Source organism: Onychomys torridus, chromosome 8 (assembly GCF_903995425.1).
Source record: "Onychomys torridus chromosome 8, mOncTor1.1, whole genome shotgun sequence".
Classification (NCBI taxonomy): Eukaryota; Metazoa; Chordata; class Mammalia; order Rodentia; family Cricetidae; genus Onychomys; species Onychomys torridus.
In genome coordinates, this window is record NC_050450.1 from 71,561,199 (window position 1) to 71,573,988 (window position 12,790).

The 12,790-nt window shown below is 39.8% G+C and overlaps 1 protein-coding gene across 1 annotated transcript in view; it reads left to right on the top strand.

The window, feature by feature from the left end:
* Window positions 1-551: 551 nt before the first annotated feature.
* Window positions 552-12,790, top strand: part of Taf15 (TATA-box binding protein associated factor 15) — a 33,615-nt gene continuing 21,376 nt past the window's right edge. The window contains exons 1-5 of the mRNA XM_036195465.1: window positions 552-675; window positions 9,092-9,131; window positions 11,768-11,819; window positions 11,938-12,022; window positions 12,105-12,207. Of these exons, the coding sequence (XP_036051358.1) occupies window positions 669-675; window positions 9,092-9,131; window positions 11,768-11,819; window positions 11,938-12,022; window positions 12,105-12,207 (287 nt within the window). The 5' untranslated portion in view covers window positions 552-668. The remainder of the gene's footprint in view (window positions 676-9,091; window positions 9,132-11,767; window positions 11,820-11,937; window positions 12,023-12,104; window positions 12,208-12,790) is intronic.

The window sequence follows — 12,790 nt, forward strand, 5'->3', positions numbered from 1 at the left end:
ATTCCCGGGGTCAGGTTTGCGCGTGATTTAGACTGAACTCACTTTTTTTTTTTTTTTTTACTGGACAAAGCAGTTCTAGCAAGCCAGGAGGTGATCGGGCACCAAGCTCGTCACGACTTTCATCCCGCCCGCTCCTCGGACTCGGAACGCCCCCATGTGGTTCAAGCTCTGCCGCCAAGAGCCGGAGCGAGGCCGGCCGCACCATTCCCGATTTCAGAGGAAGAAACCAGCTCCCCCGGCAAACAGGTCTGACTTAATAAAAGGGGCGCCTCCTCTCTCGCTTGATGGCTCCCAATTCTACCAGACCCCATAAAAATCAGAAGTCGGGTTGTCAATGGGGCGGAGCCAGCGGGCCCGCCTTCCTCGCCCCTAGCCCCACCAGGGCATTGGTACTTTCCGTTCTCAGTTCCCTCTCAATAATGGTACGGTCGCGGAGGGGAGGCCCGGGAGGGACTCCGGGGCCCTTGGACTTGGAGTTGGCGTGGAGCCACCCCTCCGGCCCCGGCGCGGTGGTATCGCCCGGCGGGCGCTGATTGGCTGCCGCGGTCCCGCAGTCGGCCTCAGCCCGCCGCGCCGCCCTCAGACCAGCTCCGGCAGCCGCGCCGCCTGGCTTCTCGTTTGCCTTGTTCTCCGCGGGCCGTGGGGGCTCCGCGCCGCGGCTGTTAGTCATGTCGGGTAGGTGACTCCTCCAGCGAGCAGCGACAGCGGCGAGAAGGGGTCCGGCGGGTTCGGGCCGTCTTCCCTTCCCCCGGAGGGCGGCGAGGGAAAGCCTCCGGCCCGAGGGAGGCTCGGGTGGGGGGGCGGCCGCGCCGCCGCCATGTTGGACCGGAGGCACACGCACGCTCCCAACGCTCTCTGGCTGCACATCCCGGCGGGAGCGCTCTGGAGCCCTGTCTCTTTTGACCCTGCCCTTGGAACCCGAGGAGTCGTGCAGCTCCCCGGGGAGGGGGTGTGTGTGAGTTGGGGAGGGGGGCGGAGGCCCGTCGACACCATCGTAGGGGCGGGGGAAGCCGAGATCTGAGCATCAGCCTGAGGACTGGGGCTTCTGGCCCTCCGCCCCGCCTCAGGTCTCTCTCAGCGAGGCCCCTGGCCGGTCGCCTCGCCGCCTCGTTCCTCAGTTTCCCCATCCGAGACGTGCAGCTGGGCCTTCCTTGACTCACCCATTCATCAGGTGGGGGTCTTGGGCTCTGGGAGCCCTTTGCAAAGCGCAGTGCCTTACACGAAATCGTACTTCACAGGTCATTCCCTCTGCTGTAACCACCGGGATTGATTGGGGTTGGGGGTGTTTGTGTACTCGGTTTTCACCTTTGCACTCCCTCCTCTACTTGTTAATCTCCTGAGCTTAAAAGTGAGCCTTGACAGTGACTGATGAGCACTAATCTTCGAGGCATTTCCCTTGAAACAGAGACCAGAGGAAAAACAGCGTCTTCCTCAAAGTGTTATTTATAGAGGCCACTGATGTGTGGAAGAGAGGCATTTACCCCTTCCGGACAGCCAGTTTGGATTCTGTTAAACCAGAATTTAAAAGTCCTCTTGATTTTAACAGTTCCAGTCGACCACACAGGGTCCTTTATTGTTGGCCTACGTTTACAGATGGCAAAGACAGACCCAGATATCCACTTGATCTTAGAAGCCAGCATGAGTTTGTCCTTTGCTTCCGAGAGAAGCATTGCCTAAAGCCATATGGCTGGGATGAAATACGCCTTTTGGTAATTTTACATTTACTTATCTATTGGAGACAGGGTCTCATTATGTATCCTTGGCTGGACTGGAACTCGTTATGTAGATCAGGATGGCCTCGAACTCACGGATCCACCTGCCTCTGCCTCCCAAGTGCTGGAATTAAAGGCATGAACCACTACTTTTGCCAGTTTTACACTCTATTAATTGAAACACCTTTTAAAAGGGTTTCCGTAGTCCACTGGGTGCATGTGTGTGATGCAGCAATTGGAGAAGATTGCAAATGAGCAAGAAAGACTGGGCAGGGAGAGGAATGATAATCTTCTCTTAGTTTAGCATTGATACTAAGGAGCTCGAAAGCTCTGGGGAGCAGTGACAGGGTATCTGATGGAAAAGGCTAAGCTGCATTGAAGTTAGCTCTTCAAATTCTGTTGTAATTCTTTTTCAAGCAAGGGACTGTTCCAAAGTAGACATTGGCATGTCTTCTACCAGGTACATAATTTGTCATGATATCTGATAAAGTTCGAGAAAAATATGTACAAATGCTTCCTTAGGAAGGGTATATGTAGGTTAACTATGACTGTAAAACACATTAAAGCTCTACCCTCATGTATGTATTTACCAAAATCCAGTGCAAGCAATGGTCAGTAAAAACTCAGGATTGTTTGGACAGGGTCTTCCAGTGTATCTCCAGGCTGGCTTTGAATTCATCATCTTTAAACAGCCTTCTGAGTGGAATTACAGGCTTGCTGCACCTTGCCCAAACTGTGTTGGTTTTTAATGTAATTATTCATATAAGACAATGACATTTTTATAGGACTGGGTATTTTCAATGGAAATTTAAGTTTAGAGGCTTAAGTTAAAATCTTCTAAGTTCTTTTTAGTATTATATACAACCTAACATGTTTGTGATATGTGTATAAAATATTTTGACTTTTGTATAAAAGTGATGCTTTGACTTGTTTTTTAATGCATGTTTAAATTAATAAACTTACAGAATAAATTCCCCCCTAAGCAACTAGTATCATTAATAAGTTATATTCTTTAAACATTCCAGACTACACTTAGAAATTTAATTGACTCAATCCATATGCTGGCTGGGTCAGACTTACAAACCTATTAAAATATAAGCAATTGGGCTGGAATGAATGCTTAGCACACACAAAACTTAAAGATTTGATCCCCTGCATTGGGGAAAGAGAGGGATATATAGCATTTTGTCAGTAAGTCAGAGTTATTGTCAGTCTGACATTCAGAGTTTGCAAAAGTAAATTACCAGAGCTTGTGAGTTAAAATCATGAGTAAAATATTAGTTATATGTAAAATAAAGTTAAGCTCTTTCTCATTTTTGCAATTAGGACAGATCAAGATACCTTATCCTCTATACACACCTCAAAAAAAAAAAATTGGCAAAAATTTGGGAGGGCTAAGACCCATGGTAAAAATGAAGTGAAGCCAGTATGATATAGATAGAGCTATTTTGGTAGTTATCCTACAGAGAGTGTAGGTCTTGTGTAGAGTGGTTTTATTATCTAAGGATGGGTGATGAAACCTTGAACTGTTAGCCAGATAATGGAAACTGAAACCCTTATGAATCTTGGGTTTACAGATTATAAATTTGAAGGACTGTTGTCCTTCAGTGAAGAAATGAACAAAGGAAAAACAATCCTAGTGTCAGCCATAACAAGGAAGCTTGGACACAACATAATCTTAGAAGTTGTAACCTAGAACCTCTTACTTCCTTTTAGGTACTCATTTAGCCTTTAGGAAACCTTAAAGTGATTTAACATAAAAATAAAAATCTGAGCTGATTAACATCTTTGGGTTCCTGATTTTAAAAAGTAATAATTAAACTGGAGGAATTCTCACAACATAGATTACAAAGAATCTGAGGAAATCCAAACCTTTCAAAAGGTGAGTTCATGGTAAAAATTGAACACTAGGGACAGGTGTCAAAATGAGTCAAATGACAAACGATTAGAGCAAATATTTTTAGGTTGAAAATTAAAACCTAAAAGAATGACTCAACTTTAAGACCATCATATGTGGCAAGGCCACATAGATTTGAAAAAGGAATAAAATAATTTAAAAAAATTAATGTGTGTGTGTACCTTGGTGTACCTGTGAAAGTCAGGACAAAGGAGTTCTTTGCTTTCACCATATAGGTACAAGATATTAGACTCAGATTGTCAAGCTTATGTTAGGCATTTTTTTACCTACTGAGCCATCTTACCCTTCCCCTCCCTCAAATATAATTTTCAAAAGTGGGAAAAAAATGAAATAGCAAATCTAGCAGAATTATAAATATAGTTGTAGTTTGCCTTCCAAAACTCAAAAGGATAGAGATGAAAATGAAAGTTGGTGGGTATGGTGGTACATACCTCTCATCAGTACTCAGGAAGCTGAGTTGGGAAGATCTCTAGTTTTAAACCAGAGTGAGCAACAAATTCTTGCCTTAAAAAAATCTAGAAAAGTTATTTTTGGTTTTGTTTGTTTGTTTTTGAAACAGAGCCTCACTAGCTGTAGATGGCCAGGAGTTCAGAGATCTACCTGCCTCATTAGTGCTGGGATTAAAGGTGGACAAGCCCAATGAGTTGTAATTTTTAATCAAGCATTAGTTTCAAATATGCCTAAAAATAATTTCAAATAATAATCTATAAAATTACAGATTATAAAGTAATAGCCATAAAAACAATTTTAAGAGTGGCCCTGGAGCTGTGGCTACTGCTCTTGGCACAGAGAACCAGAGTTGGTTACCAATACCCTTATCTCAGAGCCCACAATTACCAGGTATCTTCAGCTCTAGAGCATCTTACACCCTTTTCTGTCTTGCGTGCATGTGTGCATACTCTTTCACACATATACACATAAATAAATCTTAAAGTTTTAAGAGAATAATGTTTAGAGGGAAAATAACCAATGACGAGTTTTCTACCAAATAAACTAGCACATAGTCCTACTGATCTTTGCTAAAAGAATTAGTGTATAGAAAAGAAAAAATAAAAATTGCAAAGAAAATAAAGGTGAAGATTTTAATATTAAGATAGTAAAGTCTAGATGTTTTAGTGGAGGTTGATAATTTTGAATTTTGTCAGGAAAGTATGCAAAAATTTAGTTATAAGGCCATGAAAATCAAATATAAATAAAGCAACAGTAAGAATGTGGATAAAGAAAATGAAAGTAGTAAAGGAGTTAAAAAGAAAAAACGATAGAAAATCCTAATTTAAGATGTTGGGTACAAGTAAAAATTAGCAGGAAAAAACAGCCTACTTAAAGCACAAAAGTGTTCATAATGTTGAAAAATTACTTCGGTAAATGCTTTTCAGAAATAATACACGTTTAAATATGTTGGAGGTAAGGTGGAAAGAGTAACCAAGCAAACATCAGCTGAAATGTAGGCATGTGCTTGAAGCTAGTGTATCTGATGTTTAAAGGAAATTCATAAGCCGGGATTTGTGGCTCCTGCCTACAGTTCCAGCACTTGGGCCATAAGTTGGACATACCTGCTTGTCTTAGAGTTACTGTTGCTGTGGTGAAACACCATGACTAAAGCAACCTGAGGAGAAAAGCGTTGTTTGTTTGGCTTACACTTCATGTCTGTTCATCATCACAGAAGTCAGGGCAGAAACTCAAATGACAGGAATCTGGAAGCAGGAGCTGATGCAGAGGCCAAGGAGGAGTGCTGCTTATTGGCTTGCTCAGACTGCTTTCTTAACCCGGGACCACCAGCCCGGGGATGACACCAACTACAATGGACTGGGCCCTTCCCCATTAACCGATAATTTAAAGTGTCCTGCAGCTGGATCTTAGGGAGAACCCCAGTCTTTCTCAATTGAGGTTCTTTTAGATTACTGTGTCAAGTTGACATAAAACTACCCAGGACAAATGACTACTTGTCAGTTTGACACAAACGTTAGTCTAGCCACAACCTTTCCTTTCTTGTTCATCCCCCAGATCACACATTAACATCACCATCACACTATAAAATATTTTATAAACTTTAAAAGTCCCATAGTACTTTACAAATTCAAACACTTAAAATTCAGTATCTTTAAAAGTCTAAAGTCTTTTAAAACCCAATATCTCTTTAAAAATTCAGTCTCTTTACTGTGGGCTTTGTAAAATAAAACGTACTTTTTTCAAGAGGGAGGAACCAAGGCACAGTTATAGTCTGAACACAGCAAAACCAAACACCAACTGTAAATAACTCAATATTCAATATCTGGGATCCACTCACAATCTTCTGGACTTTTCCAAAGGGTTTGGTCACTTCTCTGGCTCCGCCCTCTCAGCACATACAGCTTGTCTAGGCTCCAGCGGACTGCTCCACTGCTGCTGCTGTTCTTGGTGTTCATCCCATAGTAGTGGCATCTCACTATAGTTGGGCTGCACTTTCACCAGTAGCCTGTCCTGGGCTCTTTATGGTTCCAAGCCTCAGCTTCTCTTCATGACCCCTTAATTCCTGGGGATCCAACTGCTGCTGAGCCTGCCCCTTCACCACTGGCCTCCCAAGTGCCAAGCCTCAGTTATTCTCTATGACCACTTCATGCCTTCAAAACCACTACCACCTGGGAGACTGAACAGTACCAGATTCAGTTGCCAGCACAAGATAAGACCTAGGCCACTACTAGAACACAGCTTCTGTACATTAACTCTCGGGAACCTCTTTCTAGTTGGCCTTTTAATCATCACAAATTTCTTAGGTGACCAGCATCAATTGTCCCAGTAAAGGAAAGGTTTTACTTTAGTGGTTCAGCCCTAGCTGACAGATTCTTCACACAAAAGACCCAGCAGAGGCTTTGTTTCCCCCAGAAACTTCCCAAGCCAGGCCTCCATTGTCTGAATTGCCCTCAACATAATTATCTTCCAAGCTCCTGAAGAACAGCTCACTGAGCTCTTAACACTCAATGGTTTTTCTAGTTCAAAGTTCCAAAGTCCTTCCACAATCCTCCCCAAAACACATGGTCAGGTCTGTCACAGCAATACCCCACTGTCCTGGTATAAATTTGTCATAGGGTTACTATGGCTATGATGATGGCCAAAGCAACTTGGGGACTGTTTATTTGGCTACTGTCATCTAAGGAAGTCAGGACAGGTACACAAACAGGGAGGCAGCTCCTGGAGAAAGGAACTGATGCAGAGGCCATGGAGAGGTGCTGCTTACTGGTTTGTTTCCCATGGCTTGCTCAATTTGCTTGCTTTATAGAGTCCAAGACCACCACCCACAAATGGGCTGGGTCCTCCCCTGTCAATCACCAATTAAGAAAATGCCTTATAACTGGGTCTTAGGGAGGCATTTTTCTCAATTGAAGTTCCCTCCTTTTAGATGATTCTAGCTTGTGTCAAGTTGACATAAAATAGCCAGTACACTGGTACACTTTGGTAATTTAGAAGCATTTCTAAATAATGAACAAGTCCAGACACAAGGCTTAAGTGTCAGGTAATCTTAACAAGGACTTGTTGCCTTAAATGGCATTTATAAATTGATTTTTTAAAAAAAAAACACCACCTGTATTTTTATTAATGAAGTAGATATTTTCTGGTGACTGCTTATTTGTGTATCTTGAAGTTTTAATTCAGCTGAAGTTGGATTTGTAGTTTCAGAAGACTGTAAATACTTAGGCTAAAGTTAAGGACATAACTGTTAGATTTTGAGAGAAGGTCATAAGATTTAAATGCTATATACTTAAATAGTTTTGTCTGAACCAAAAGGGAACATTGAGGTATTAATTAGACTGCCAATAGAAGAATACATGTATCTTCCAAGTGTTTAACATTTTAAACACCCCACCCCCATCTTTTTTACTCTGATTTGGGTGGCTTTCTTTTGCTTTTTGATAGGTATATCTGTTCTCTTTATGGTCCAGGTAGAATCTGTTTTTTTTGTTTTTGTTTTTGTTTTTTTTCCTATTTTCCTTTGGTTGCTAGCTGCAACTTTTACAAGTTACGGAAATAGCTGTTGCATGTAAGGGAGTTCCCTCTCCTCCCTCATTTTATGTAGCCTGTGTCCTTCATAGGAATAATTTATCAGATTTCATTTAATAATCTTAGGGATTTTTAAAGAAATGTCATATTTTAGATATTTGCAGTAGAATGGTGACAAATTTAGTGTTACCTATTTAAGCCTGTAGTGCTGTAGGTTTATATGATAACTTGATATAAATTGACTAAAAAGGAAGCTATTGATTTTATTTGAATTGTTCATTGAAGATTTTAAGATTAGGTAAGGTTGGTCATGTGATCAATTTGACACTCCTATTTTGTAGTTGTAATATTTTATATAACATGTATCTTATCACAAATTAAGGCTGTTCATTTGACATTGAATATAAACCTAAGGGTAGAGCCGTCTCAACAATTTTTGGTATAACTTTGAACTACAGAGAAAAGTTTATATTAAGTCTACCCTCTTCTGCCCCCTTTACTTGACATATTTATTTAGATATTTTTCTAAGGTAGTTTTTGTTGGTAAATGCAGGCTAGAAGGTAGGTATCATTGCTGGTTTGATATGTCACCAGTTGGCTAATTGCTTGAAAGTTTGGTAAAATCAACAGCTTTTCTTAGCAAGTCTTAGGAGACTCTTATTGATGCTGTCAGCCACAGTAGTCCAATACAGAACTGTGTGTGTAATGATAGTGTGATTCTGTAGATTAATCATGTCAGAGTGCATGTTTCTTCCTTTTTTGGCCCTGATTAGTTTAAACACATTTGTTGTTGTTGTTGTTGTTGTTGTTTGATTTTTATTAATGTAAATAAATGTAGCTTGAACTTCTGAAGGGTGGGTTTTGTTTTTTCCTTTGGAGTAGGGTCTCACTAGTCCATCCAGCCTGGTCTGGAAGTTTATGTAACTATCCTAGGCTGGTCTTGCTTCTGGCACTCCTTTTTGCCTTAGTTTGCCAAATGCTGGGTTTACAGGCATGAGCAACCACACCTGGTTGAGTTTTTGTTTTGTTTTTAAATGATGGATTTTCACTGATTGCATATTTGTTCCCTTTCTTGTGACCACCAGCACATACTTATATGTAGAATAGTGGTTTAACAATGTTGTTACTTTAAAAAAAGTCATTGTTTTAAAAAAAATACTGTTTATGTCTCCCCATGCACAGATTTAATTTCTTGGTTTTCTTTTGTTTTTTATTTTTATTTTTTTTTTTAGACAGGGCCTCACTGTAGCTCTGGCTGGCTTAGAACTCACTATGTAAACTAGGCTGGCCTTGAATTCATAGAAATCTGCTTGCCTGTGCCTTCTGAATACTGAAATTAAAGGTGTGTACCACCATGCCTGGCTTAGTTTTTCTTAATGTAATTTTTGACAGTTTCTAGCTATATTTTCATTTGTATAAACTAAGGTTAGTTTTAGGGGAAAGCATAATTTTAAATATGATTTAAAATTCTTTTTATGTGTTTTAGATTCTGGAAGTTACAGTCAGTCTGGGGGTGAGCAGCAAAGGTAAAGTATACATATGTTTTCATAATATAATGAAAGGCTGAAACTGAGAAAAGTAATACAATTTTCTCTCTAAAATTTGTTGTCTGGATGTCTTAAGATAATAAGGCTAGATGTGGTAGTTCAGGCTTGTAATCCCAGCACTCAGGAGCTTGAGGTAAGAGGACCATCAGAAATTTGAGGCCAGCCTGGGCTACATAAAAAGACCCTATCTCTTAAAAGAATTGGGGGGTGGTGTATAAATAAATAATTAAAGCTTGTTAACAGAGAAGGAGCTTGCCATTATAAATGGATGTCATGCAACATTTCTTCCCTTTTTAAGAAGTCTGTTTAATAAATATATGCCTTGAAGATAAAGATAAAAATCCCCTAGGTATTGTAAGGATTTTTTCTTTAGAAATTTTCTTTAGAAATTAAGAGAATTTAAGAATTTTTGAAAATTTTATTGTTATTTTTTAATTATGTGTATGTCTGCATGTGGATATGTGCACATGAGTACCGGTGCCTCTTGAGGTAAGAGGGTCAGATCCCCTGGAGTTGTAGTTACAGACTTTTGTGATCTTAGTAATGTGGGTGCTGGGAGTTGAACCCAGGTCCACTGGAAGAGCAGGCAGTGCTCCTAATCTGAGCCATCCCTCTGCCTATGGAATTTCTTAAAATTCACATCAAACAAGTTCTTAGAGAACGCATTTTACTTTTTGATGATATATAATATGCTAATGTGATTTTTAAAATAATTTATTTTTATGAGTGTTCTGTCTGCATGAATGTCTGTGTATCATGTACATGCAGTGTCCACGGAGGCCAGATGAGAGTGTTGGTGGTGGGCCAATATGTGAATGATGGCAATCAAACTCAGTCCTCTGGAAGAGCAGCAAATGCTCCTAACCATTGAGCCATCTCTCCAGCCCCTAAAGCATATTTTCTCCCTCTCTCCCTCCCTTCCTTCCTTGTTTCCTTCCCCCCCTTCCTTGCTTCCTTAATTTTTTTTTTAAATTAAACCATTTATTTGAATAAGAAGGACAACTGAACCCTACTGTCCTCGAGGCCAGTTAGCAGCCTCCAGTTCCAGCAGAGCTTGAGCCAGAAAACAGCACTGCACATTAAGGAAGAACCGGAGCTAGAGCTGATTTTCTTGAATCAATATGGTACAGTGTTTCGCAGTTCTTAACAGTCCTAATATACATCACATATGTCTTTATGATGGTGGGCTGTTCTTGCTTACCAGAAGTGACAGCTTTCAACCTAGCACTACAACTCTTGTTAGAGGCTCAATGTGGGATACTAAGAAGCACATCAGAAACAAAATTGATAGGATCTTATTCCTATAAGATCATGCCAGCCTCTTAGCAGGTACCTGGCAAGTGTTCCTTTATTGCTTGTATTTTTAAAAGTTATGGGATTCTGAAAAAAAAAAAAAAAAGTTGAGGAATTTTAGTATTTGATGCTCTAAAATAAAATGTTTTGAAGGTAACTTTTCTTTGGGTATTCAAGAGCCATATATTCAGAGAGTTATTTTTTGACATGATATAATTTTTAAAAGTTAAGTTTTAGGAAGGTACATGTATTCAATAACACAATGCATATTTATCAAACCACATGGCAGTTTTGATACAACGTAATTTCATTCTTTGTTGGTACTTTGGATATATATATATGCCTCTAATTACTGAAGCATTTAAGCTAGACTTTTGTTGCATATTATGCCTTTTCTGGGAAGTTAAAGACATTCAGTTCAAACAAATAGTATGAAGAAATTAATCTGTTTAAATACAGCTTTAAAAGTATTAAAAGTTACATTTTAAAACCAGGCATGGTAGCACATGCATTTAATCCCAGCACTCAGAGGGAATCTCTTGAGTTGGAGGCCAGCCTGGTCTATAGAGTGGGCACAGCCAGAGAAACCTTGTCTGAAAAAACAAACAAAAAAGTTACCTTTTTTTCTCTTTTAGATGATTTACAATGGGTCTTACCATGCAGTTTTTGGAAATAGCATATTCTTAGGAGTGATTGGTTATTTTTGTTTGGAGACAGGGTCTTACTGTATAGTTTTGGCAAGCTTGAAACTTGCTATGTAGACCAGGCTAGTCTCAAACTCACAGAGGTCTGCCTGCTTCTGTCTTGTGAGTACTAGAATTAAAGGCCTGGGCCACCATGTGGTCATCAGAATGGTTATTTGTATAAACGTTTTTTAGCTACAAAAACTGTATAGACTTTTTAAGTATTAGAAATCTGTGTGCCTGATATTAAATAAAAAATGTTTATGGAATAATGCTATTCATTGCCTTTCTCTGTTTTGTTATTTATCCCAAAGCATAATCTTCTTAGTTTTGTAGCTCTGATGAAATACTGTTTGTGAGAAATTTTTACAGCATCACCTTGAAGTTCAAGAGGTCTGGGAATTACTTCATTTATGTCTTTAGTTGTAGGTCATCAATTTGATTTCAGAGAGACAGTCAGAATTGAGTCACTCACTATGAACAACTGAAAAAAATCACTTTGTATAACCAGTAGCCAGAAAACAGTTCAGATGTAAGCAGGACAAACACTTAAGTTTTGTTGAAGGCAGAGTTTTTCATTTAAGCTTTTCAATTTCTTTAAGCATATGTCTTTCAAGTATTAAAATTTTTCTTTTACAGTTATTCTTCCTATGGAAATCAAGGCAGTCAAGGCTATGGACAAACATCACAAGTAGGTTGAAAAATCAGTTTTCCTTATAAATAGTTATTTTATTTAATAAGTAATAAAGTTTATGCATAGTTATTTTATCTAGTAAGTAATAAAGTTTGAGTGTTTACCTGAATTTCAGAGCTATTCTGGCTATGGGCAAACGACTGAATCTTCGTATGGACAAAACTATGGTGGTTACTCCAGTTATGGACAAAATCAATCAGGTTGGACTGGTTTGTTAAATTGCTATTTTAGAGAGTCAGGACTCAGAACCTTCACTAAATAGTATTCTTATCTAATTTTCAGGTTATTCACAGTCCTATGGTAGTTATGATAATCAAAAGCAGAGCTCATATGGCCAGCAATCATATAATAACCAGGGACAACAAAACACGGAATCATCAGGAGGGTAAGGAAACAGTAAATTATTAAAATTGTGTTGGGCAGGCCTGCTTTGGGTCCATTTAATTATTTTGTAGTGCTGGTAATAGAACCCAGGGCTTTGCATATGCTACATAAGTACTCTACCACAGAGCTGGGTGTCCAAATTCTTCATTTTGTTTTTGTGCCACTTGAATGCATTACCTTTAAAAAAATTTTTTTCAGTACAATCTAATATACAGGGATCCGTGACTCGAGATGGGTAAACTGGTCCCATTCAGTGTTTGGTGTTCATGTTCTCACACGTCTTTTGTTTTCCCCAAGGCCTCAGTTTAAGCTGAGTCTGCACACTGATGTCCTCACCCATGCACCTCACAACCTCACTGCTTGTCTGCTTCCTATATAACAGGGCAACAGTGGCCTGTGCATTGCATTCATCATGTGCCTGTACTGATCTGTGCTCAGACTAAGGGATTTTACCTTTCCAGTGGAGACTGCCCTCTGCACACGGAGATATCTGCAGCAGTCCTTCTTTGTCTATTGATTCTAAATGGGTGCTATTCTTGAAGCCTTAGGGTCCTGTGTACTCCCATGTCAATGTCTAACCGTTC